This window comes from Coloeus monedula (assembly GCF_965178545.1).
Source record: "Coloeus monedula genome assembly, chromosome: 26".
NCBI classification, from domain to species: Eukaryota; Metazoa; Chordata; class Aves; order Passeriformes; family Corvidae; genus Coloeus; species Coloeus monedula.
Window position 1 is genome coordinate 3806484 of NC_138806.1, and position 27299 is coordinate 3833782.

At 57.4% G+C, this 27299-nt stretch overlaps 2 protein-coding genes across 2 annotated transcripts in view; both read left to right on the plus strand.

Annotated features, from left to right (window-relative positions):
• The window catches only part of ZNF385C (zinc finger protein 385C), a gene marked incomplete at its 3' end in the record, with an annotated part of 56471 nt that overhangs the window by 15154 nt on the left and 14018 nt on the right, over positions 1-27299 (plus strand). Inside the window, exon 2 of the mRNA XM_082297393.1 lies at positions 3170-3418. Within this exon, the coding sequence (XP_082153519.1) occupies positions 3170-3418 (249 nt within the window). The remainder of the gene's footprint in view (positions 1-3169; positions 3419-27299) is intronic.
• On the plus strand, positions 23737-26836 carry LOC309582297 (uncharacterized protein C17orf113; the record flags this gene model as incomplete). The annotated part of the gene is given in 3 exon segments (XM_082297375.1): positions 23737-23797; positions 23800-24323; positions 25304-26836. Coding segments are annotated over 3 exon segments (2118 nt in total).

Consider the following 27299-nt stretch of genomic DNA (forward strand, 5'->3'; position numbering starts at 1 on the left):
TGGATTCAGTAGAATGGAGTCTAGTGAACTCAAATAAGATTTTTTTTTCTTCAGATTTCTTGCTCTCTGACCAAACTCATGCACTTTCTGTTCAGGTGGTGTTTTCCCTGATCCCATGTCACTGAATGGAGAGATCTCCCAGTTAGCTGCTGTCAGGTCCCCTCAGCTCTGTGGCAAAGGCAGTTTGACCTGGGGGGAGGTTCTGGTCCCATGTGTTGGCTCTGTTGAGTTCAGGCCAAATAAAAGTCCCATGGGACACAAACTGGTGCTGATGGCAGGAGGGAGCATGAGGGTCTGTGCTGGGGTAGGACGCTGAGAGAACATCCCTGCACAGATGTTCAGGCTGCATGTGCATGGGAACCTCTGATCAGGCTGGGATAACAGCACTCCCTGTGCCCAGGGTGGCCTTGATGGGTCTGTCCCCAGGTTATCCAGAACACAGGAAATGAGGGAGAGGACCTGACCTGCATCAAACCTGCTCTCTCATCAGGATTTGCAGCTTGGCCAGAACCCCACTGCCCCGCTGATGTATCTCATGCCCAGCCAGTGGCTTTTCTGGGATGCTGTGGGATGCTATGGGATGCTGTGGGATGCTGTGGGATGCTGTGGGATGCTGCTTCAGCACAGTGTATGGACACAGAGCCACTTCCGGTGACTGCAGCCTGTGCAGGAATTTGTGGTTTCTGGAGTTTGCTTTGCATTCAGGAGCTGAGTAAAGGATGTCCCAGCATGGGTCTCCTTCAAAAAATCAGCAGCCAAAAGGACATCCCCTGTGGGGCTGGCAGAGCCCTTGGCTCTGGGGGAAGGGCAGCAAGAAGTGCAGGTGGCAGGGTGTCATCGGGGTCCTGGGAGGTGTCATTGATGCTGATCAGCCAGGTAAAATCTGGGCAGCGGTGGGTGAGTGGCAGCTCATCACCCCCCATCCAGGAGAACCCTTGGGAAGACTACCCAAAAATTTGCAACTGCTTGTGATCCTCCTGCATGGAGGAGACAAAAGCTTGACCTCACTGGTCCTGGGGTGGGATGGATGGTGGAGCTGGGATGTGGTGACCCTGCGTACTAAGGTGGGTTTGGCTCAGAGCCCCAGAATCACCCTGGGGGTGTCACTTAACCTTCACCTTGCCTTAGTTTCCCTCCTGTGAAAGGTAACAGCCACCCCCCTCACCCCCAAAAAAAGTTCCTCAAGGCTTTGCTGAAAAGGTGAAATCTGCCCCAAAGGAGCCGTCAGCCAGGGCGCCGCCAGCCTGCACACGTGCCATGACCTGTCCTGTGACCTGTCCCAGCCACAAGCCACCCGGTTTGTGGCCCTGACACCTGAGAAGCAGAACAGGCGCAGAAGAAATTAAGTGAATGAGACAACAAGTGTGTGTGCAATTAGGACAGACCTTCAAACGCTGCCCCGGGAGCCGGTACAGGAGCTGCTGCCTAATCAGAGCAACAGCAGTGCCCGTTTTAAAGACGAGGGAGACTTTGGGGATACTTTGTCCACATAATGTTCCAATTTTAGCTCTGCGTCCTGGGATGTAATTGCATTAAAAATACCCGGGGAGGGGGAGGATGCCAAGGGCACCCGGCGACCTGCCTCGGCTGGCGTGTCCCCACCAGCGTGCCGCGTGTCCCGCTGCGTCCCTGAGGCCCCGTCTCACATTCCTGGTGCTGATCGTCTCCCAGATCTGCTTTCCGGTTGCTCTGCTAATGGTTATCCTGGGAAAGGCCTCCAGCTCTGTTAACAGCTCGTGGGAAAACCTCCCGCTCCTTTTGGCTAAACAGGACTACTGATGGAGACACTCGTGGCCACCTCCGGGGTGCAGGAAGGCGCAGGATGGGGCCGAGACCCCCTGAGGAGAGGGGTGCTCACCCGGTGGGTGGGTGAGTGGCAGCGCACCCCCGCCCTGCGACGGGGAACCCGCTGCCCTATGTCCCTGCTGTCCCCAGTCCCTGCTATCCCCTGTTCCCCACTGTCCCCTCTCCCTGTTGTCCCCCTGTCCCCCCGTGTCCCCGCTGTCCCCCCGTGTCCCCGTGTCCCCCCGAGTCCCCCCGTGTCCCCGCTGTCCCCCCGTGTCCCCCCGGTCCCCGCCGTCCCCGGTCACCGCGGGACCCACGCGCGGGACCGGCGCGGAGCGGTGGCGCCACCGCGGGGCCACGGCCGGGGCTGCAGCGCCCCGAGCCCCCCCCGACTCCCCGGTGGCCCGGGAACCGAACCCTCGTGGCCTGCTGGGTGCCGGGGGAGCGGCCACGCCGGCACGACACAGCAGGGTTTGGGCTGAGCCTGAGCCAAAGCCCCCGGTCTGGTCCCTGCTGTCCGAGGAGCGTGCGGGCAGCTGAGTCCCGCACAGTCCCCGTGCAGCCCTGCCGAGGGTGCCAGGAACATCCCTGCAGGGCACCCTTGGGTCCTGCCTGGCCACCCACAGACACCTCGGCCCCTGCCTCGGCCCCTCGGGGTGTCTCGGTGCAGCGTGCCTGCGGGTATGTGTAAGCCGCAGCTGCCAGCTCCAAGGTGGTAACTGGATCACAGGGCTCGGGTGACCTTCGCGCCTCCGAGGCTGTTCTGGATGTCCCACCGATTCCCAGCTCAGGGTCAGGCAGCAGGAACAGTGTCCCTGCAAGGCAAAGGCCGCCGGAGGCCTGTCCCCAGTTGACCCCAGTCCCTCCATGGGCAGCTCTTCTCTGTGGTGTCCCTGTGTGAGTCTGGGGCTCCAGCTCCCGATGCAAGTTGGTCCCATAGAGCCCCATGTTCAGGACAGGCACCTGCCAACGGTGCCAGTGCCGGTCGTTCTCCTGCCGTGGTGGGGACGGGCTGTGGGACACCCGCACCGCACACAAGTCCTGCCAGCTGAATCTCTTGCCTGCGGAGAGTTGGTTCCCTCCTAACTCTGCCTCGGGCCAACCCACAGTGCTGCCCACGAGTGAACAGAGACTTGACCTGACACGAGGAGTGTCGTCCGGAGCTGGAAACTTGGAAGAAGTGGGTTATTCTCTACTCCAGCACTAACCTCCTGGGAATGCTGCTGCTCATGTCATCTTGCCCAAACGCTGTTGCACTTGCTCAGGGATCCCTCCCAGATTCAGACACACCACAGGCGTGGGACCTGTGTTGGGCTCTCCTGCCTCACCCGGCACCTGTTCCTGTCCCTCTGTCCTCACAGTGGGTCTGTCCTTCCTCCTGCAGGCATGAAGCGACCCCTGAGCCCATCCCACAGCCCCGAGAGTGCAGTGCAGCTGGTGGAGGAGGCCAGCTGCCCCCCCAGCCAGCCTGAGCAGCGCATGAAGCGGGAGAAGAAGCACCAGTCGTTCACGCTTTGCGAGGTCTGCAATATCCAACTCAACTCGGCTGCACAGGCACAGATCCACTACAACGGCAAGTCCCACCAGAAGCGCCTCAAGCAGCTAAACAAGGGGAAGATGCCAGCAGCCCAAGGTAGGAGCCCACCCAGCAGGTCAAGGTTGCCCAAAGGCTGCCCTTGCTCTGGCACAGCTGCTCCGTTGGGCTCGTGGAAAGTGCAGAAATGCTGTATTTTGTCCTTGGCATCTGTCACTTGCTGGTCTACCTGAACTGCAGGGCTTCCCCCAGCTGTCATTGCCAGTCCTCCGGAGGTTTTGGGGCCCAAGAGTCCATGCTGCAGTGGCAAAGAGACAGACACACGTGGGTCTGTCCATGTGCAAGCATGGTTGCTGGTGCTCTGTCTCTGTGGGTGTCTTCTTGAATTCTGTAGTTGGTTTGTGCAGCAAGGACATGAGCGTCCAAGGTTGGAGTAGCTGTCAGTTGCTGGGCTACTGGATGCTGCTTTCCAGGTGCCAACCTGACCATGTCCCTCCAGGCTCCTGCTGTGCACATTTCCTGTATCTGTGGTGAGTTTTATACAAAATGCTGCTTAGATGTTGGTGCTGAGGCCCCTCACCTGTTGGCTGTGGCACACGGCAGGAGTGCTGGCACATGCGGGTGCCGTGCTGCTGGGCGGGAGCTTGTGCAAGGGCAAGGACTCACTTGCCCTCTGTGCCATCTGCCAGCATTCACCTGGCCGGGCCCAGCTGGCTGCTGCAGATTTTATGCACAAAAGCAGGGAAATGTGCCCAGAAATGTCACCCTGTCAGCATGGCTGACCTGCTCTGCCTGAGCCTTTGGCTGTGAGGGTTTGTGATTAGCAGCAAACCAAGGGAATTTTGTAGAATCACAGAATGCCTTGAGATGGAAGGGACCTTAAAGATTATACGGTTCCCTGTTCCTGCTCTTACTAGAGACTGGGCAGGCTGGAGCCATAAATTGCTAGCATGGCAATAGTCATCTGTGTGCCAAATCCTGCCCTGACTGGTGCTGGTTTTGTTTGGGTAAGGCCTGGGATATGCAAAGGAGCAGGACTCTTCATCAGCATTACTGACAGATGGAAATACTGCCGGCTATTTTAATGGGGAACGGGCTCATAAATTCCAGCCTGCAGCTTCCAGCTTCTCCCCTCGATCTGGTTGGGGTCTGATGGGAGGCTGTCCAGGGATGTATTTCCTACTGAGCCAAAGAATCTCGGAGCATGCCAGTCTGCTCTTTGTGCTTCTGCACTGTCCCTGACCTGTGCCAGTGCCGGGGTGTGCAGCCCACGCACCCCTGGGGCCCCGCCGTGTCGGCCCCACACGCTCCCCTCTGCCGGGCACGGCGCAGTCGCTCCCGTGTGCGCAGGGCTCTGATCTGCTTATGTGGGGAAATTGCAGGCGGCAGCTGCTCCCCGCGCCTCCCCGTCCCTCCTGTTCCCGCCGGAGCTGACCTCTCCCTGCACTTTTGGTTAAAAATGTCACTTCCAGCATTGTCTCTGTGAGCCTTTCCCAGCCTCCTGAGGCGTGACCCTGGGCGGCTGGGAACTGACTGATGTGACTCCTGTGCCCTCTCTGTACCAGCACCGGGGGTACTTGGTGCCACATGTGTGCCCCCAAAACCCAAAGGAGACCAGCCCTGTCTGCCTTGCCCCAGTGAGGTGAGGACAAGTGCAGGACAAGCTCCTGGCTGGGCTGCAGCGCATGGGCAGGAGGGCACAGGCAGGGCTGGCAGGGTGATGGGGTGCTGGGGAAGCCCTGCCCTGCCTCATCACACTCCTCTAGAAGCCCTTCACCAGCCAGACCTGCACCTTCGGGTACTGAGAAAATGCATCTGCCTGCGGTCCTGGGAGCAGTCACCCCTTCCTGGGCAGCTGCCTGCTCTGGTGCTGGGCTCAGCTTGGCACAGCCCACAGACAGGAATGGCTAACACGGGTCTCCAGTGGCGTGTCAGCACTGGGGGAGCCTTGGGAGGTTAAAGACAGTGGATTAAATGAAGTAATTGAGTTAGACAAAGATGGGATGTTCCTCTGGGCTGGAATCTCTGTCTCACGCTGACATCTACAGCTACATCAAAGGCAGCTTCCCAGCCACCACTCAATCTCCCCACTCCCCTCTGGCTCCTCGGATCTGTTCTTCCCGCACAGGCTGTGATCGCTGGCATCTTGCGGAGCAAAGCTGCAGAGGAGCGTCACTGGCAAACATGCTAATCAGTGTCATTACAATTCATTAGCTCTGTACCAGGAAGCCCCCAACTTAAAAACAAATTATTGCTTATTAGACGTTTCATTTTGCAAGACAGATCCCAGGTCCTTGTTGTCCTGTATGGAATCACGGTGAAGGTGGTGATTAGACACAGGGTGCCCACAGATGAAAGACATTTTCGTGTTGCAGATGCCAGTTCTAATCCAACTGGGTCACGAGTGATTTAATTACTGCCTGTGATTTCCCAGGGAGCCCAAGCCATCTCAGTTTGCTCTGAGAGTCCTCGGGAACCGAACCACTGTCTAGTGCTGAGTGAGCAGGAAGAGCTGAGCCACCCCAAAATGGGGACTGGTGGCTGCAGGGGCATGGACAGGGGGCTGCTGCTTCCCCTCGTCCTGGGTGATCTCTGGGGCTCCCATTGCAGGAAATGCTGAGCTGGAGCATTTCAGGAACTTACACCCTGATCCAGTGCTCTCCCCAAATGGGCTTTCCACCAGTGTCTCAAAAAAGTCATGGGATGCAAAGAACAGCTCACGCTCGCTGCTACCAGAGCATTGTCTCTGGGCTATGCCAGCTCACATCTCCCTGAAAGGCAGTGGGAAGCACTCTCCTTTGGAACATGAGGCTCTGGTTTCCCAGGCAAATCTGAGCTGACAGCAGCTCATACGCCTTTGGCCAGGGTCCGTGGGAAGGACACACTGTTCAGGCATCTCCTGTGCCAGGAGGGTTCACACAAGCCCCGAGCCCAACTCAAACCAATTTTCTTGGCTTTGGAGGCTGCTGAGCTGCTCCCCCAAACTAAATGCCAAGGCAGGGCCAAAACACCTGGGGGCAGCTGCGCCCTGGGGCTGATTCATGTCACAATCTCTTCCTCCTCTCCAATATCCCATGGCACAACGTACCCTGACCCTCTCCCTGGCTGCCCAATGCTGTCACCCCGCCTCACACTGGGGCTGCCTGGTGCTGTCCCCCCCCTCAGCAACACAGCCCTGGAACAACAGTTCCTTGCAAAGGGAAAGGTCCTGGTTTTCCCAATTATCTGCTGAAATGTCTGTCCATGCGTGTTTGGAGCAGAAAGGTTTGAGATGAGCAGAGAAATCGCTGTGACAGCTTCAGCATCACTGGGTCTGCAGCAGAGAGTGTGGCCCCCGGGAGGGGACGTGGGGACCCTGGGGGAGCCTGGGCTGCTCCGAGAGTCAGGGGGGGCTGGCGGCTGCTGGTGGGATTATCTTGGGTTTCACGGGGGGTGCCAGATGAACTCCCTGATTTTGATGGCTGGAAGGGAACCCACTCCCTTTGAAGAGCTCCTGCAGAGCTGGGGTCATGGTGCCTGAGGCTGGGTTGTTGCCTGTTGCACTGACCAAGGAGTCCATGGCTGTGCTCTCTGCTGGACTGGGACAGCCCTGCTGGGAGACAGCTCCTGAAAACCCCTCAGAGCAGCACCTGGAAAGCCGTGCCCTGGGGTGGAGAGCAGCAGAGGGAGGGGAACTGGTGCACCTGACCATGGGCAATCTAGCGGGTGTGTGATCCCACTCCATGATGCTGCTCCATGATCGTGCTCTGTGGTCCTGGGCCACGTTCCTTTTCCATGACCCTGCTCTGTGTGCTCCGGCATCTCATTGCTCAGCTGCATTTCTCCTCCTTCCCCCACTGCTCTCTGCTGTTGCAGCCTTCCAGCTGTTCATTACCCAGCAAACGGGTGCCAATCCGTTTCAGGGATGTTCAGAGGGGCTTTGTCTGCAATGATCCCAATGTATTGATTGAAATAATCTGCAAATATGTGGGATTAGGGTTTAATTGGGACTAATCAGGGTGCAGCAGTTATTTCACTGCTAGGTTGGGGCTGGGACATTCTCACATCTGCCCTTGATGGAGCTCCCGGCTGTGCTCAGCCTTGGTGCCTGCCAGGTCCAGCTCCAGCAATGCCAGAAGAAAAGTTGTTCTTTCTTGTTTCCTCCTTAACTCCTGCAGTGTTTTGCTGCTCTCCTGCTATTGGGACCTTTTGGAGAAATTTGGCAAGGGCAGGCCAGGATCTGGCTGGCATGGGAGCCACTTCACAGCGTCCATCACTGAGTACATTGGCAGCACATCGGGCTCTCCCAAACTCCCCAACAGCAGATCCATGCCCAGCCTAAGTGTTAAAGGGGGTTTAACATTTGGCTGAGACTGGGTGCTGATCAATACCTTGTGCCCAAGCGGCACCAGGGTTCAGATTTTAAGCTTCTGTGAATTTATGGAGGACAAACATACGGAGTCCTCCTGCTCTGTTGGCCTCGGCTGCTCCCTTCAGCTGTGAGCAAAGATGAGCAAAAATAGCTTTTCAGATCAGATTTGAATAACCTGGAATCTCAGTGGGAGAAATATAATGTTTTTTTCATGTCTTAAAGATACTGGCTGGGATCAGGAATAATTTGAAGAAGCTCAGTTGGGTAATTGTACATTTTCCTTCCCTCTGCTCATTCTCAGGCTTCTCCCTTCCCATTGGGGTGTAGGGACGGGGTGCAGGGATGTCCCTTGGGGCTCCTGGGGGCAGAGCTCAGAAGGCTGAGAAGGGAAGGGATTTACCCCTGTCACTGGGGACTGGCAGAGAAGCCCTGTTTCACTAAATGCTCTTGTTCTACCAAAAAAAGCCAATTTCTGTGGGGGGAAAGGACCTGTGGGCTCCATGTGAGAGGCAGCGCAGGAGCCCAGACTCCACACATTGACTTCGTGCTGGTCCATGAATCTGGAGGAAACTGCTCCCTTTCTAAATCCTCAGAAAATACCCCATTATCTTGCTGTCCCTCCAAAAAGCCCAGCTATTCAGCTTTCTGTGGATTAATAACTGTAGCATAATTAATCTCTGATTTAATTGAGTCAGTAACTTCAAATAGAAAATGAATTGATTAGTGGTCAGCTTTGGCTGGAAGGTTTTTGTGGTGTGGAGCCTTCCCCAACAGGACCCTGACCTCCAGCTCTGCACCCCAGTTCTGGTCAGAGCTTCGGGGATATTTTTCCCTGACGCACTTATTCTAAAAAGAGCCTTAAAATTTAAACTCTTGGCCGTAAAATGACACGGAGAAGCTGCAGGGCTTTGCTTGTGCTACTGGGGCATGAAGGAGGTGGGAGGTCCCCACGACAGGGGCTTGAGGCGCCCAGGCGGATGCTTCAGCTGCATCCATGGAAGGGCTTTGCTTTAAGAAATACAGAGACCAAGCCAAAATATATCAAGGTAAGATTATATATATCAAGTATCGTCTTTGTGTGGCCTGGTGGGGGCTGCCCGGGCCATGGGGGTGTCCGGGTGCCGCTGGATGTGGTGCTGGCAGAGGCTGTGCTGTGCTACTGGCAGTGGCGATTTTTCCCAAAATCAGGAGGAAATTGCCTCGTGTTATTTTTAAGCCCTGCAGTTGTGAGCCATTTCTCTTTAATCGTGGATTTTGCCGTCACTTTCTTCCAGTCGGTTTGCTGTCAAGTTGCCTCAATAGTGTTTCACGGCCACTCAGCTCAGGGCTGTGACACACGTGACATTAATTAGAAGTGGATTAAGAACAAGGAGGAACATGTAGCCATGGAATATTTCACAATTTCCCATGTAGCATCAGCTCAGCAGATTTGGAAGAGGAAAGCCTGGGATTTATTTTAAGTGGGGAAAAAATGGTCAAAGCAGCAGCTAAACTGTGAGCATGTCCCAACTCGTCGGCACCCGCTGATCCCCGTCCCGAGACAGCTCTGAGCCTGAAGGGGCCTTTTCCAGGCCTCGATCAGCAGCTCTGAGCAGGGGGTGAGGTCCCCGGAATGGGGGTGATGTCCCCCTAGGAAGGGAGCCCAGTGCTGGGGATGCTCTAGGGTCAGGCTTCTGGCTCTTGTGGCAGCTCCAGGCATCGCATCCAAACGCATCCTGTTGCGGGGGCTTGGCTTTGCACCCCGAGCCCTTGGGCGCTGCTGTGTCTTAAACACCCCCAGGGAGGGGTGAGGACATGGGCGATGCCCGGGGGGCTCTGCTGTTCTCAGGGACGGAGGCAGCCACTGTCCTGCTCTGACAAGGGAGACGCGAGCATCCCACCGCATCCCACAGCACCCGGCTGCATCCCCTAGCTTCCCGCTCCCACCCCGGCTGTCACAGGGGATTAGAGGCGCTGGATGGAACAGGTCGTGCCGGGCTGTGCGTGCGAGGGCTGCGCGGCCGCCCCGTGCCCGGGCGCCGTCCCAAAGAGCACCGGGACTGAACGGGGGGGACCGGGGAGGGGTGACAGCCGTGGGGAAGTGGCTTGTCCGGGTCTCAGTGATGGAAACGCCGCTGATCCCCCCCCCGGCCTCCAGCCTCGGGCCTCTCTCCGTGCCCGCTGTGTCTCTGCGTGTGCGTGTGTGTGCACACGCGTGTGCTGCTCGCCCGGGGACGCGGGAGGAGCGAGCGTTTGGAGCCAGGCGAACGGGGAGGGGAGGCAGGTCGGGGGGAGCTGGGGGAGGGCAAGCCGGGGGTTGTGGGTAGGGTAGAGCTGTCACTGTGATTTAGGGTCGGCTGCTTAAACTGTTTTATGTTCCCAGACAGTAAGTCGTAAGCAATATAAAATTTTCTCTGAAGAGATGATCTCCCCTCGTCGTGTTTATGCCTCTCTCTCAGAGAGAGCTCTCCTTTCCATAACCCCGTGGTGTCAGCGCGGGTGTGCACAGGGAGGAAGTGGGATTCTGGCCTTTGGAGCCATGTCCACAGCCTGGGATTGGGAGCAGGGATGCAGGGGCCTGCTCTCTGGTCCTGGTGCTGTTGGGAAAGCCGGTGATGCCGAGAGCAGAGCGGTGCAGAGCTCTGGATGAGCTGGCTGTGAGGGACTGGTGTGCGTAGCTGTGTGTCCTTCCAGCACAAGGACCGTGGCCCTTCCCTGCAGCCTCCCCGGGCTGCCCCCAGCTCTCTGCTTGTGGAGCATGTGAGGCAGATCTGGGCTGTCAGAGCTGTTCGAGTTGCCAGGGCTGTTGGAGTTGCCGGAGCAGTTGGAGCAGGGCTGCCTCTGCCTGCTCACCTCAAATTCAGTTCCCTTCCTTTGTCATGCCCCTGAGTTCTCGCTGCGTTTGGAAACTTGCCCACAACACTGCTCCAGCTCACCTTTGGTATTTTCTACAGCCAGAGACTTATGAGGAATAGTTTCATTTATCTGGTCTGTGCTGTGCCAGCTGGAGTGTCTTGGTGTGCTCAGTGCTGTGGCATAAGAGCATGTGCCCAAATGATCTCCCCGGCCTCAGCAGCTCCCAAGGAGCCAAAGCTAAGCAGGAACCTGATGGGTGAGACAAGAACCAGCATCACCCCTGGCTAATTAAGCATCCAGAAGATTTTGGGTAACTGGTTTCTGTGCCAAACCCCAGCTGACTCCATATGGGCCCTGTGGCCCCCCAGGAAATCTGCACAGGGCTAGGGGGAACCAAAGTGTGTTGGCAAGGCGGAACCCTCTGCCCTGTCTCTTCCAGGAGGGCCCTCCTCATTTAGATGGAAAATATTACACTCTCTCTGAAACTATTTCCAGGTGTAATTTCCACCCCTTTTCTAGATAACTAAATATTTTTACATCATCCAGTTTCTCCACCCTATTCGCAGACCTGTTCTGGATGCCTCTGTAATTAGCCATCTCCCTGGGAAAGATGATGAAGGTGGGAGGCACAGGCTCGGCTCCCAAAGCCCTGCTCACGTTGGCTCATCCTTGGGGGTCAGAGCTGGGGTTCTGTGTCCCCTAGGGTTGCCAGACCCCTCCACTGACACATGGCTCCCAGGTTTGCTCTTTTTAGATGCATAAAAGCAGAAATCTGCAGGAAGGATTAATTGTAAAAATGGAGATTAATTTAAAAAAATGGATCTGGGTGGGCAGTGTGAACTCAGCAGTTTGGTGAATCTCTGTTTATCAGGGGGGTCACAGGGGGACTGTGAGCTACAAACCCCATTCTCTTTGTGTGGGAACCCCCCCGGGGGAGGAGGATTCAGCCCTTAAAATATGTTACCTTAATCCTGAGCAAACTCAGGAGCAGGAAAGGTCAGCGCCTGCCTTCCTGGCCCGGCAGGGATGAACCGCCGGCGGCTGCTTCAGCTGGAGCCTTCTGCTTCTGATGGGGCTCGAATTACAGAGCAGAAGAAAACCGATACACATCCTCCAGGTCTATCAGTCTTGATCCTATCTGGCATCTTTCACCCCCAAATTATACCCTAAATCCTTGGTGAACAAAGTCAGCCAGAAAAGCTCTGGAAGGTTCAGCAGACTTGGGCAGGGGAGCACTTCCTGCTGGGCTTTTATCCCTGTCTCCCTTCTCCTTTATTGATGTGTTCATTGCCCAGTTCTGGTCAATATTTGTCAGGCTGCCTCTGGAGTCTGAGGCTGGGAAGAGCCAGTCCTGGATGTCCCTCAGCCAGTGAAGAGTTTAACTCTGCCCTCAGTAGGGTTTGGAGTAATCACTCTGTCCTGGACTCTGTCCTCTCAAAGAGCCCAGTGAATTGGTGACATTGGTGCCCCAACCGAGCCCGAGCACCCTCCCCTTCTCCCTGCCCTCCCTCTCCCTTTAAGCCACAGGCAGGGTTTGAGCAGACCTGCCCAAGCAAGCCCGGCTCTACAGTGGCTGCTGGCAAACGCTCTCCCTCAATGCGTGTTTGGGATTTGCCTCTCCCAGGATGTGTGTGATGAGCTGCAGGGTGAGGCCTGGGGCCTGGGGCCATTCCACAAGGAGCCCTCTGGTTCTGTCCCCACGCTCTTGGGATGCTCAGCCATCAGTGTCCCGCACGTGGATATCAACCTGTGTTGGAAAGTGGTGACCACGAGGGGCTGTGGCATCTGCCCCATGTTGACTCTGGGGTATTTTTTAGTGCCTCCCATGGGATGGTGGAGCTGATTGCCATGGCCCCTGGGCACCCTTCTCAGCCACCCTGGGGTAGATGCTTCAGCAGCTTCATCCCACAGCGGAGGGTGCAGAGAGCAGCAGCCACGGGCTTTGCTCCCTAGGATGTGGGGCAGCTGGAGGCACCACTGGGAGGGGGATGGGTGGTCTGGACCCCGTGGGAGGGTTTGTGCTGCTGCTCTATGCCAGCACTGGGGTACACGGACAAATATAGCAAGTTATGCACAGGACAGACCCACACTTCGGAGCTGGGAAATTCCAGTGATCCGCTGGGCTGGGCAGGGCAGGGAGGGCCGGAGGCGTTGATGGCAGGGGCTGTAATCAGCACCTGCAATTAGCCTCTGCTCCAGCTGGCCTCAAAGGCTCGGCCACAAAGCCCAGCATCCAACACCGCCGTTCCTCCCTCCCACCCCTCCGTGTCACTCCAGCTCGAGCCCTTTCAGCCACGGCAATGCCAGCCAGGACCTGCTCGCCTGGCTGGGATAAATGCAGCATGAGCCACAGCTGGGAGAGGATTTATTGAGGGAATTGCTGGGTAGGACTGGAGGGGCTGGTCAGGGCTGGGGGCAAGGGTGAATGGAGGATGGAGCAGGGGTCAGGGGTGTATGTTGGTCCAGCCAGTCCATGCCAGAGGGGCTGGAGGTCAGGAGATGCCAGACTTGCTCATGGCTTGTGGTTATCCCAGGGGAAAGGAGAACAGCCATCGTATGGTTTTTCAGCCCCCTGCTCCTCGCAGTCTTTACGTTTCCAGCTCCCTCTGCTCGACACTCCTTGCAGTAACACCAAACCGCTGATGACATTAAACAAATTAATATCGGGTTTAAATAGCCTGCAGGAGGCCGGGCCAGGCACGCGGGGCCAGCTGTCAATCCCGGATTAGCGAGTGCCCCAGCTAAACTTACTGCTGCTGTTAACAACCCTGACAGCAACACCCTGCCCGGGGCTCTGCCAGGGCTGCCCTGGTGCCAGCTGAGCCAGGGTGAAATTTGGGAGAAGGACCCATGGTGTGCCCTGGCCCAGCAGCAGTGCCCAGAGGGGCCCTGATGGCTTTAGTGCTTTTCAGTGCACCGAAATTCTGTAACTTACCCCAAAAGTGCCTGGTCTGGCTGTGGCGCACAGGAAGGGACTTGGTTTAATGTCTTCATTTTCACTCTGCTTATAGCCCAGTGGTTTCTGCCCGACTCCTTGAATTGTTTGACTTGAGGAAAATATTTAATTCCCTCCTCGTTCTTGTCTCCCACTCAGGGAGGCAGGGGAGGTGACTGTTTCCCCTTTTCACAAGCAGGTTTTTCATCATTTCCCTGTTTAAAGGGCAGCAATGTAAGCAAGTCATGAACCTCTCCTCCTGAGAGGAAGCCAAAAATCAGCACAGAGAAGGTGCTGCCATGGGGAGCCCAACTGCCACAGTCTTTGCTGATGAACTGATGGGGAGGGCAGTAGGCCCTGGGCTCATGAAAACCCCAACCATGGGGGACTGGGATGAGCACCCCACCCTGGCCAGGCTGTCCGTGTCCCCTCGTGTCACCCTACAATGGCATGGTTGGGTCAGACCCTGTGTGTTTCCAGCACTCCGGGCTGGGGCTGAACAGAGCAGGGACCCACGGCTGCCGAGCAGAGATGCGGTCACCAGGCAGGGACAGGCGGTCCCTGCCGCCGGGGAGCCTTTCCCGAGGGTGGGTGGCTGCCGCTGAGTCTCCCCTCCCCGAGCAAACCCCGCGGTGGAGACCCACGGGGGCATTTCGGCACGTGTCACCCCAAAGCAGTCACCTTGGAGGACTCAGAGAGAGCCCCGGAGGCGCAGCGGAGCCGGTGAGGGTTCCCTCCCCTCGCCCCAAGTTTCGGGGCTCGGGCAGCCCCGGCGCGGGGGCGGCTGTGCGGGGAGGGGGAGCGCCCGGTCCCCCCGCCCATTTCCACGCTGATAGCCGGCACCTCCGGCAGCTTCTCCCCCCGCGCTCCTGCGGGGCCGAGGCGGGGCCGGACGCGGGGCGAGGGGCGGCAGCGAGCGGGGCGGCGGGAACGGGGGTGCGCCCGCCCGGCCCTGCCCGCAGCTCTGCCCGGCGAACGGGAGGCACCAGCAGCGCGGAGGCGACGCAGCCGCATCCAAAATGCTTCTAGGTGGGTGAAACGTAACTTTCCCGCAGCCTCATCTCTCCTCGTCGCCCTCCATCTCTCTCCTCTCCATCGCTCCTTCATCCCCCGGCTCGCCGCTGGCGGAGCCGCTGCTCGGGGGTGCAGCGGGACCGGGGCAGCCGCGGAGCTCGGGGGCCGGGGGGGGATCGAGGGGCCGGTGGGGTTCGCGGGGAGGGGGACGGGGGTATCGCCTCGCCGCTGTCCCGGGGCTACTCCTCCCCGCACGGCCCCGGCTTGAGCACTCCCGTCTTCTGCCGGGTTCCTTCAGCTGGAGGAAAGGGCACTTTCCAGCGTCCGAGCTGTTCTTTATGGACAGAAACATACCGAATTGGTTCTTATTTTGCCGGTAGCTCTGCGCAGACTGTGTGTGTACGGGGGGATCTCTTCTCCACTTTGCGATTTTGGCCACAAACTTAACTCTAAATAGTGAATCATTGAGGTGGGTTATTCGCTGCCGGGAAAGAACCCCGGGAATAAGCAGTACTCATGGAGTCCGGGCTCCGAGTGAGGGGCTGGGAATAGGCTCGGCATCAAACTCAAATATTGATTCACCTGTGCGGTCCCCATCCTGTTCCCAGCAGGGCTTGGCACCCCAAATTATCCTTATGAGATTTTCTTGTTACTAAGCGAATCCTGTCATTCCTATTCCTTATTGCCGTTCTGCCTGAAAACCCCGTTAAAGACCTGCTCGTGTTATTTGCATCAGCTGAGGCTGTACCCTACACCCACAAAATGGTCCCTCCCCGCCCAGCACATAGGCAGCCTGTTCCCTCGGCTCCCAGCCTGCTAATCCTAATTACTTACGGGATTCAAGCTGAGTTTGACTCACTGCATCTTATTGATTTTTCCCAGGGCTGCAAAAAAAAGGAGGGAAAAGGTTGTGTGCTGACGGGGCTGGATTTTGCCCTTGCTCTTTGTCTGGGTGTCAGCTCCAAGTTGTGTTTCTGCTGCACCTGCGACACAAATGTTCGATGCTTTTTGTGTGAAATGAGGCAGGGGGAGAGCGGCCGGCAGTGTCCTTGCGAGGGTGACCGGCACGGGTGGCCAGGTGGCTGCTGGTGGAGCTCCGTGGCCAGGCTTGGCCGGTGCAGACTCGAGAAGCGGAGCAGCGGCAGCAAACAGAACGTGACGCTGTTCTTGGACCCGTTCCGTGTGGATTCGGGGCTGGTAATTTTAGTGGTTTCGTTATTATCAGCGTTAACTTCGCGGCAGGCGCTGGGGAGGGAGCGTGGCCCCTGGCTGCTGGCAGCGATGGGTCCGGCGCGTCCCTGTGGGCAGCGGTGCCGCTTCTCTCCGTGCGTGTTCTGTGCGCACCCATGTGAGCACGGGCACGTCTGCAGCTGCCATACACTTGCTTTCCTCTGCTAACATGTGGCTGGCGTGTGCTCTGTGGGTGCCTGTGGCTGTCGGAGAGCAGCCAGGCCAGGAACATGGAGGTTGTTAGCCTGGCACATCAGTCAGGACCACGCCGGGGTGCCCATGTTGGGGTGCCTGTCTCCCATGGATCAAGCTGGCCCCAGCTGTCTCTCATGGATCAATTTAATTTTTATAGTAGTTTGAAACACAATCTTTACTCTGAAATGTCTTTCCCCGTCTCTCTGGAGTGTGTAACACTAGTCGGGGTATTTATCTGGAATACTCGTCAGGCAAAGCAGGTTTAAAAACCAAACAAAAATCCAACCCCAGAGCTTGCTTTTCACTTTGTGGCCTCACATATGAAGGAAACACTGAATAGCCACTAAAGCTTCAATTTTGACCCTGCAGTGTCTTGGGCTCACTGATGATCCCCATGCCAGGACCATGTTGCTCCAGGTGGAAGAACGTGGTGGTTGGATAGTGCTTGTACGGTGATTCCAGCCCTCTCGGGAGCTGTGGGGGTGACGGTGTGGGGAGCCTGGCCCCACTGAGCTACTGGGTTTGGCTTTGGGGCTCCTTTGGCAGACGGTGGGACCGAACTTTCCCTGTGGTTGTTCTGGGTGGATTTCCCTGTAAATGCAGCAGTTGTTTTTATTACTGGGGCTTGCTCCAAGCAATGTCCTGAGGGACACATCTGTCCCCTGGTTTCAACCCTGAGCAATGGTGGGGGGGGGCATAGGGGGCTCTGACCTCCTCCAACAGCCTCAGCCTCCCCTTCAGAGTATTTTTAGACCAAGCTGTCATCTAATCTTGACCTCCAGGATGATGTGGGCTAGAAAATATCACTGTGTCTCCAGCATCAAGCTGAGGATATAATTCACAAATCTCTTTAGTCCATTTTTAATTATGCCTCACCTTGCTGCAATAATGAACTGCTAACAAGTATTTTGAGTGAATGTGAACTTTTTTTTTGAAGTTTCTCAGTGCCAATGCTCCTGGCAGGTGCTGGCGGCACTCAGGCTTTGATGGTTTGTTTCAGCACCCACCTGATGTCCCTGAGCTTGTAATGACTGCAGGGGCTGGGGATTTAGCAGATTGCTTTTTTTTGCCTTTCCTGAGCGGGATGTTGGAAGGAGTGGGCTGGCTGCTCCCACTCTCCTCCAGAGTGATTATATTAGCATGGCCTGGGTAGGAGTGGCGGAAATTACAATGAAATACTAGAGGTAGGAAATAAAAATCTAATTAAAAAATAATGACAGATGTGTGTCATCTTCCAAACCCTGGGCATGACCATCCTGGCCTCCTGGGGTAGCCATGGTTGGGGGGGTTACACGCTTCAGATGTTGGGGAGCTGTGCTCAGGGAATAATGCTGGGGGCAGAGAGCAGGCGAGGGGGGGTGAAGGGCTTCGGTCTCTCTAAAACTTGGGAGGGAAAATATGTGAGTGGATTGGGGTTTGAAAGCCCTCTTGGGGGCTTTGCCCTCCTGAAGTCTGAGTTGGTGGGTGCCCTTAGGGCAGTACCCTTTTTCCCCCTACCCAAGCAAAGCTGGGACTGGCTGAAGCCCACGTGGTTTCACTGCTAGGGGGGTTTTGGGGACAGCTGTGACACCGTCACGTGCAGGGTTTGGGTGTCACCATGGTGGGCTGTGTGCAGCGCTCTGGCACGTCTGGGATGGCACCGCTGAGAGGAAACAGCCCGGCAGGGATGGCCACTGGCTGGAGCCTGGCTCTGCCACTGACCTGCCAGGTGGCCCTGGCCGTGCCACTTATCCTCTCTGAACCTGTCTGTCTTCTCGTGGGTCCCCTTGGCTCTCCAGGGACTTGGTGCCAGCCCAGCCCCGGCTGTGCGAGGGAGGCACCTGCCTTCAGGTGCTTCAATAATAGAAATCATTAATTTTCACTGCTAATGGAAGAAACGCTGCACTATGAAAAATGTGCGTTGGCTTGGAGGCAATTCAAAAGGCTGGTGGAGACGGGAGCCCCTAATTTGTTCCAAATTGGTTATTTCACTGGAATGGTGAGAAAGCATCAATCTGAGGAGCTTTTCTCTCTTTTCATTTCTGTCAGCCATTCCTTGGCTGTAATGAATTGGACTTGGCTGCAATTTTTACAATTTAAACTGTGTCCAGAATAAAGGCTGAACTGATCAGGGGCTCCAGTGCACTCCTGAGCTCTCCATCTCTCAGGAGGACCCTGGCCTCTTCCCCATCACCCCAGCGAGGGGTGGGCAGGGCTGTGGGCAGGGCTGTGGGCAGTGGAGCCCAGATCAGGGTTCAGTACTTGCCACCTCCCTTCTGCTGCCTCCAGTCAGGATGAGCCCACATCCCTTCCGAGCCCCTCAGTAGCTGTGGCAGAGGTCAGTGGGGTCTTGGCTAGGCTGCACCAGCCTGGCAGCAGTGCTGGCCATGACACAGGGGACACTGAGCTGATTGGGATCTCTGCTGGAGGAGGCATCCCTAAATGCTGATTTTTCACATCATTACCTGGCAGATGGGAGTGCTGGGAATTAAAATCCAGAGGGAGCTGGGCTCAGTGCTTGTGCACAAGGGAGGAAAAGATGCTTGACAGAGCAAGACTGATATCCAGTTTTGCTCCCCAGCAGCTGTTTTCAATATCAGCGGTGTGGGGTGAAGTTCCCTATGGCTGCCAGGGAGGAAGATGCAGCCAAGCTGCCTCCCAAGGACCAGGTGCATGGACTGGAGGAAGCCCAGGGCAGGAGATCACCCTGTCCTTGCTTCTGCTCCTTGACAAAAGGGCTTTGCCCTTCTCAGCTGCTGCTCAGAGGAGCCTTGGCCTGGAGCTGGGGTCGCCAGCGGGGAGAGATGAGCATGCTAACCCCCCCTCCCTAGCCCAGCCCAATAATCCTGTTGTGGCCATGTCCAGAGTTTGCAGGAATGTCATCTGAGTTTATTTCAAGGCTTGTTCCCTGCCAGCTGCAGTCACGCAGCTGAAGGTTGTGACAAGGCTGTGCAGGGGAAGGAGGCACGAGGCTGCATCCTGCAAGCTGGCAGTGGCTGTAGGGTGGGTGTGGGGGTCCCATGCCAGCAAGTCGAGGGGCTTCTTCTCCAGTAGCACCCCGTGGCTCCCTGTCTATGGCCCACTGCCCATGCAGGCCCCTCCACAAGGACCTGAGTGTGCCGGAGCCAGAGTCTCTGTGCCCACAGTGGTGCTGGAAGGGCCCCCCCAGCTGAGGAGGAACAGCCCCCCAGGTACCCCGAGTTGTGCAGGAGAACTGGGACACAGCTGGGAAATACTGGGGTCCCCCAGTGTGTGCCCCATCCCCTTCTCTGTGTGGGAGCACCTTCTCCTCCCTGTGTCCCTTCCAGCATCTGCAGATCCCGCAGGCCACGTCCTTGCCAGATCCACCCGTCCAGGCACCAGCCTGGGGGCTGCAGGAGTATTTTTAATTTGGCTGAGCTGACACGGTGCCGGGTGCTCTCTCCCACGTGAGACAGCGGCTCCTCGCAGCCTCCCCCCTCTGCCACACACGGCAGAGATTGAACTAAGCTGTCACCACCTTCGGGTGCGAGGGATGCAGCCGGGCAGCTCCCATGAGTCCTCCCTCCCCTGCACGCTCCCAGTTCATTTTGGGGGCTGTCTCAGCTGGGGTTTTGGGTGCAGAGGGTGAGCAGGGACCTGCAGGGTGCTGGGTCTTTCCTACCCCATGGCCTGTGGTGGCCAGGGGTGAGAGGGCTGGTGGAGCCAGGCACAGCAAGGTGGGTGGGCAGGAGAACTGGGGGCTGCACAGGGATGGGGCTCGCTGGGGTCAGCAGCTTTGGGAACACCAGCACCTCTGCTTCCCTGCGGGAAGACTGTGCGTCATTTCCCAGAGCCTGACTGGCTTAGAGCAGGGATGGAAACAAAATCTCATAAATATCTTTGGACTCGGGGATTTAAAATTTTTTGGGGTAATATGGCTGGGTTTGGTTTCTTCTGTTCAGCTTCTTATAGATGCAGTAAGAAACCCTCAGGGAACCCATCCATGGATATGGGGCTGGAGTGCTATGGGAAGGGGTGCCAGGGATCGGCCCGGGGCATCCCAGTGGGAGCTGTGTGCCTGGGGTCTGCTCTGGCTGCCGGAGGTGTGGGATGCCAATGGAAACTGGGACTCAGATGGAAACTGTGGCTCATGGCTGCTGCCGCCCTTGTGCCGCGTGGATGATGGATGTGCTGGTGTGCTGGGGCACCTGCCCACCCAGCTTCTCAGGCACGGCACGGTCGGGAAAAACAGCAACAATTGGCTCGAGCCAAGGCGGCTACTGCTGCACGGGGGTAAACAGGAGTATCTCCAGTCCAGTTCCTCCAAGAAGGACATCTGACATCCGGCAGCTATGTGAGGGCAGGGTGCTCAGCAGGGTCAGGGGCATCCTGCAAATGCTGCCCAAAATTCGTGTTAAAGCTTGAGGCTTCCAGCAGGAATGGGTGTGCAGGGCAGAAGGGATCAGCGGTTTCAGCCTTGCCCCTTGGAGCAGGCAGAGCAAGTGTGTTCTCGTCTGGAGTCCACTGTCTTTCCTGTGGATCCCAGTGCAGGGGGTTGGTGGGGGGGTCCTCATGGGAAGTGGAGTTGGTCCCAGCCACTCCTAATTTGGGGCTGCTGACCTTTGCCATCCTGCTCTGGATGCTGGCAACCAGGGGATGGGACCAGGGGATGCAGCAGGCTCCAGCCTAAAAACTCATTAAAAAGGCTCAATCCTCTTTTTTTCGCGGCATTAGCACAAGAATAAACCGGCCGTGTTTTCACCCCAGGAGCCAGCTCTGGTTTCACCACCTCCTGCTCTCATTAACCCTGGGCTGAGGTGGCTCGGCAAGAATGTCTCCAGAGCAGGAAGAGCCTCTTGCCCCGGGATATGTGGTGGAGAGCCTAAAGAGAGGAATTCACCGGGGGCCGCCAGACCCCCCTGGTGCAGAGCCAGCCGGAGCCAGGTACAATGCAGCTCCTAATCCAGGCACATTCCGGTGGGCCACATCCCTCCTTGTGGCCCAACTTCACACTGGGAGAAGGGCGAGTCTGGGTGGGAGCATCCTTTGGCTCCCAGGAATGGGGTATGTGCTGGAGAACGAGGAGCGGGGTTCCCATCGGGGGTCCCACGGGACACTGGTGCCCCTTGGGATTTCAGTGCGCTCAGGAGCCCTGTTCGGGAAAGCAAAGGTGTGGCACAAAATCCTCTTTCTGGAAGTAGTTGAGGGGCTCTAAAGTTCACCTGCATTTATTGCTAAAAGAAAGATTTTGGGATGTGAGGAGCCATTCTGCTCGTTAGGGAGCCCTAGGGGGGCTTAGAAAAGGGGTTGGATTTCAGCCCCAGCCCTGCAGCTATGGACCAGGAGTGCAGGTAAGCAGGAACTTACAGCATTCCCTAAAGGTCTTGGACCTGGATCCTGCCGAAACTCCGTGTCCATGGCTTGGTGCTGCTCTGCCCACGGCTGCTTGCAGGGCACTTGGATCCTGGCTCTGCCGAAACCCAGAGACAGACACCCGTCCTGGCTGGCTGCAAACACTCCCGCAGCTCACCCTGCTGCATGTGCCCAGCTGTCGGCTAAGAGAGCCGGGGTGGGGATTCCCGGGCACCCGATGCCCATCGCTCCTTGCACCTCGGGGGAAGGGGTCCCTCAGGTGAGGCACGGGGCATGGCTCAGCCTCAGGGGCCGCAGCCCACGGCCCAGCCACCACGTCCACCGTCTCCGCGGCCCACGCGGCCTTCCCCATCCCGGCCACCGCTAGTGGCCACTGCCGCCGTGGGCTGCCGGGAGCATCCGTGAGGCAGGCAGTCCTCACAGCAGCAAGATGGCTGCTCCCGTGCTCCCGTGAGCGCGGGCGGCCGCCGCAGGCTTTGTTCCCGCAGCCGCCGCGCTCGGGGCTGCGGGGCGGGGGGTGCAGCCGCCTCCCCCCAAACACCCCGCTGCTTTTTGTTTTATTTTTGGCTTTGCGTTGCTTGGCTGGGTTTGTTTGGTTTTTTTTTTTTTGGGGGGGGGGGGGGTTTATTTTGTTTTTGTTCTTTTTTTTTTTTTAATTAGATTTAAAAAAAATTATTATTATTTTCTTCCTATTTAAAAACCAAAACTGGGAAGTTTGCAAGCCCCCCGCCCCAAAGCTTATGGCAGCCTTTCCATGGTACGTATGTAGGGGCGGGTGAGCGGGGTGGGCACGCTGGGCTGGGCGCTGGGGCTGCTCCGCTCACCCTCACGGGCACGGCGGGACGCGGCCAGGGCGGATGCACCAGGGACGAGGGTCAGGGCAGTGGCTTGTCCTCTCACAAGTGAATTCCGATCCTGCCCAAACTTCCCGGCGGGGGGAGAAGCAGGCTGGTGGGGGGATCGGAGTGTGACCCCCATCCCGAGCTGCTGCCGAGTCCCCCACGATGCGCAGTGCCGCTCTTCCCGTGGGCAGCAGCAGTGAGGGGTGCTGGGCTGGTGCCAGAGCGCCACGGGTGCTGCGGGAATGGGCGCTGTGGGAAGGGACGCTACGGCGCTCTGCTCCATCCCAACCCCCGCCCCGGCCTCGTGCATCCCACACACTAATTGCTGCTCCTTTTTTGTTTTTCTTTTCTTTCCAAGGCAGCAGCTTCTGCTGGAGCAAGTGCTGGGGGAGGGGGGGCTGTGGGGATGGCTTGACAGCCAATGGGGTCAGTGGCAGGGAAAGAGCACAGGAATCCACCCCCTGGGGCCATGCACCATGCCATTGCAGCCAGGGCGCTCGATGCCCATCCGGCGCAGGGATGGGGTTGCTGTGCCTGGCAGCTGCGATGCCCGGGACTCCAGGGTCACCCACCAGCGGTGCCCGGGGCGCCCCGTGGGGAGCACTGTCTCCATAGGGTGGGCATTCGCGCTGCTGGGAGTCGTGGTGGTGGTGTTCTGACGCCTGAACTGTGAGGGTTCCTTCCGCCTGCTCCCACAGCGCTGTGGCAATGGTTCTGGTTTGGGGGCTTGTTCTTCAGAAAACCCCCAAGTTCCTCATCGGTGTCTCAGCAAGTCACGTGGACTGATGGTATTCCCCAGTTTCACTGCCTCTGAGTAGCCATGTTCTTTCTTTTTTCCTTTGCACTTTGGTTCTCCTGCTTCCCCATGCTGCACTGGGTTCTTCCTCCTCCTCTTCCCAACACCTTTAGCAAGGGTCAGTTTGGATTTTCAGTCTGGTTCATGGAGAAATGTGAGGATCAGACTGAGTGGGCCTGAAGTGCAGGGAGGAGGTCAAGTGAATGCTTAAACCCTTCAGGTCCTGGTTTGGTTACATGTGTGAGTGCTTTGCAGCCTCTAGCTCAGTAGATATTCGGGAGCCTGGCCTGGAGTGGATCCGGCGTGTCACCCCCTGGGAGGGACACGGGGATGGCACTGAATGATGGCTCCACTGCCATGGGACCTGCCATGGCTTCGGCAATTCCCTGGAAGAGAGACAAACCAGGCAGGACTGAGAACACACGTGTGCACACAAGCACATGTGTCTGAGCTAGCTCCCAGTCACCCTTGTTCAGCTCCAGGGCCCTGACAGTCACTGTCAGCAGCAGGTGCTGCTCCTCCAGGGCTGGACGCTCGTTTTTTGAGTGTTTCAGCCAGCGCTGAGCCTTCCTCACCTTCCCAGTGCCAGCACAGTGGGGAGGGTTGCTCGGGGGGGAAGTGTGTGGGTGTTCCTGTGGTGACGGGACCGTGTGTATGCGCCAGTCCCACCAGTGACACCGAGAGCTTCTGGTGATGATGATGAGGTGCTTGATGGGATCCCCCCGTGTGGTGCTGGGGCTGTCGCACAGCCTGGCCTGTCCTCAGCACCACTGCCACCGCCGCTGTCGCCATGACACCACAGCTGAGCCCTGGCTGAGGTTTGCAGGGCCCTAATCCCTTTCCCTTGTGTCTCTTTCATCTCCAGTCGGACCAGGAGAGTGGTAATAGACCGTCTTACTAAATTAAATGTGCAGGCTGCTCCTCAAGGCACGGTGCGGTTCAACCATAGTGTTTGATTTCCCAGCCACACCAGTATGGTGCCTCCAGGGAAAAAGCCAGCTGGGGAAACTTCCAATTCCAATAAAAAGTGTAAACGCTATTTCAATGAGCACTGGAAGGAAGAATTTACCTGGCTGGAGTTTGACTATGAGAGGAAACTCATGTTTTGCATAGAGTGTCGGCAGGCACTGGTGAAGAACAAGCACGGTAAAGCGGAAAACGCCTTTACCGTGGGCACGGACAACTTCCAGCGCCACGCGCTGCTGCGGCACGTCACCTCCGGCGCGCACCGCCAGGCGCTGGCAGTGAACCGGGAGCAGCTGGCCTTCGAGACCCGTGTCCATGGCCACCCCGAGCTGCGCTCGGTCATCAAGGTGGAGGTGAACCCAGCGAAGGTGGCCGTCCTCACCACCGTCTACTGGATGGCCAAGGAGGAGATCCCGGATGAGAAGTGCTCCTCCCTGCTCAGCTTCCAGAAGTTCAACCTGTGCCAGGCACTGCTGGCCTCGGAGCATAGCGAGTACTACCACCCCGGCAGCGTCAGGGAGATGCAGGTGTGTATGCGGGGCTGGGGGTCCGCACCTGCGTGCCGGCCGCGACGGAGCCGGATGGTGCCGCGTGGCCACCGCCTTTGGCAGAGCAGGGATGGTGCCCGCGCCCTCCAGGAGCTCCCTGAGCCTGCCAGGCTGCTTTGCAGGATGAAAGCTCAGGAGTTCAATTAGCACACAAGCACTGTGGGTTTTTCCTCTTTTGCACTAAACTGAGTGATCAGAAAGATCAAGTAGCCGGAGAGTTTAGAAAGGATTTTCTGAATTTTAAAAATGCTTCGTGCCTGCTAAAATCAAATTAAATTTTTAGTGAGTCTTGGCCATTTGCCAGGCTTTTCAGCTCTCTGCAGAGCCTTATTTTGCTGCTAAACCCACTAATTAGGTTTCCCAGCCTGTGGTGATCCTTGCAGCACTCACACATACACAGAAAGTTTTCCCTCCAAACTGGGGAGTTTGCCTGAAATGGGGGGAGTGTGAGTAAATTAGTAAATCTGGAAAAAACATTGCAGTTTTGCTGCTGCTCTTGCCCCTGCTGGGCCAGTGAAGTGGAACTGCTGGAGTTCAATGTGGGTGGTGGGTTCCCGGTGTCCTGCCTCACTGCCAGCCTAGGTGGGGGGCTTGGGAACGGGATGTTGGGGGCTGAGGGGTCAGTGCTACTGGTGGTGCTGTGTCCTGCTGTAGCTGTGGGGCTCTGACCCCAAGCTCAGGGCAGGAGCCCTCAAGCTCTCAGCAGTTTCCCACAGTGCTCGAGCTGCCGAACAGGAGCAAGAGGAGGCAGCTTATTAGGGAAAAAGAAAGTGATTTCCAGCCTCTGTGTGTGCAGCTAGTGTAAGGGCTGTTGCCTGGCTCGGGCCCTCGTGTGCTGTGGACCTGTGGGTGGGAGCCCACCCGCTCGCTGTGTGCCGGGTGCTGCGCATCTCCCACTGCCTCTGAATCTCATTTGTGTTTCTCTCTCCCTCCCTGCACCCCTCCTTCAACTGGCCCAGGCAGCCATTGCCAAAGTCCTGCACAACGAGGACAGGCACAGGATCAAAGCCTCGCCGTTCGTTGGGCTGGTGGTGGACGAGACGGTGGATGTCCTGGAGCACCGCAGCCTTGCCATGTTCACCACCACCGTCTCCCCCTGCAACGGGCAGACCTCTACCACCTTCCTGGGCAGCTTTGAGCTGCCCACTGGGGAGGCCTCCACTGTGGAAGGCAAGGTGGGTGAGGTGATGCGCTCCTTCGGCATCCCCACCATGAAGCTCACCTGGCTCAGCGCCGACAGTGCCTCACTGGTGGCTGAGCGGTTGAGTGGGGTGGGGACCGTGCTGTCCTCACTCTGCCCACTCCTCACTGAGGTGCACTGCTTGTCCCACGGCACCTCCCTGCTGCTGGCCGAGAGCATTGGCACCATCGAGTACCTCCAGAAGTATGAGACCACCGTGGATGCTGTGTATAGGCTCTACTCCAGCTTCCACAGGGAAGGCGATAGCCTGCAGGAGCTGCGGAGAGTCCTGGACCTCTGTGAGATAGACCTTGGGAGCGCCAAAGCCATCCACTGGACTTCTATCTTCCCAGCTGTAGAAGCCATTGACTCCTCATGGCCCACACTGGTGCTGCTGCTGGAGAGCGAGGCAGAGCGCTCGCCTGTGGCCCGTGGCCTCTGCGAAGAGCTCAAGAAGTTCCAGTTTGTGGCCTTCACCAAGATCCTCCTGGATGTTCTCCCCATCTTCCAGAAGCTCAGTCGCTTCTTCCAGATTGAGGACTTCGACCTCTCCATCTTGAAGCCCATAGTCTCAGCCACAGCCACCACGCTGCAGGCCCAGCAGAACACCAGTGGCCAGAACCTCCGGGAGTTCCTCAGCGAGATGAACAAGCACCCGCAGGACGGCCGGGAGGGCGAGAGCCGCCTCTACTACAGGGGCATCGAGCTGGCCAACTGCTCCCAGGTGCACCTGAAACACTTTGAGCACCTGAAGGAGAGCTACCTGGAGAGGGTGCGGGGCAACCTGCTGGACAGGTTCCCCAGCAGCGTCCTGGAGGCCATCAGCTCCTTCTCTGCCATCTTCAACCCCAAGTGCTACCCCCAGTCTCTGGAGGACATTGGCAGCTATGGGGTCAGCGAGCTGAATTTCCTGCTGCAGGTGTACTCACGGGTGGTGGTGAGTGAGAGGGCCCTGAGTGACTTTCCCCTCTTCAAGCGCATCGTCTTCAGCCTCAGCCAGCTCTCCTTCAAGGACCTCTGTATCAAGCTGGTCTACAGCAGCTCTGAGATGCATGAACTCTTCCCAGACTTCGCTGTCCTGGCAGCTATTGCCCTGGCCTTGCCGCTGGGCTCGGTCCTTGCTGAGAAGATCAGCCGGGGCCGGGAGCTGCTGAAGCGTGGCCGGTCACGCCATGTGAAGGACGAGGGGCTCTCTGACCTCATGAAGATTGCCATCGACGGGCCAGCCATCAGCGAGTTTAACTTTGCGTTGGCCATCGAGTACTATGAGAGCATGAGGGAGTCGGGGTTCATCATGGCACAGGTGAAGTGAGCGTGGCTGCTGAGGGCCGAGCCCTTGGGCAGGAGCCGGGGCCTGCGGGCAGCCCCCAGTGCCAACTCGAGGCCACCTTTCTGCATCACTGGTCACTGCTGGGGCCAGGCAGCCACAGTGGATGGTGATCTGTGCCGTGCTGGGAAGAGAAAACGGGATCCTTCGCAAAGCTGTGCTGGTCCCATGACCACCCGTCCCTCATGCCCCAAACACTGGTTTGAATCACCCAGAATTCAGAATCCTGGGGCCACCCGAGATCCCAAATTGCGATGAGTTTTTTCCAAGGGTTTGTCATTATTTTGTTTTAGGGAGATGAAGGCAAAGCTCTTGAGCTCAAATGTCACGTTGCCTTTGCACAAAGATACCCAGCAGCTTTTGCTTAATGCTCTGCAAAAATATGGGATTTCTGTTATTCTGGAGCCTGGAGAGCGAATGCAGAAAAGGCAGCGCATCCTCCCAGCTC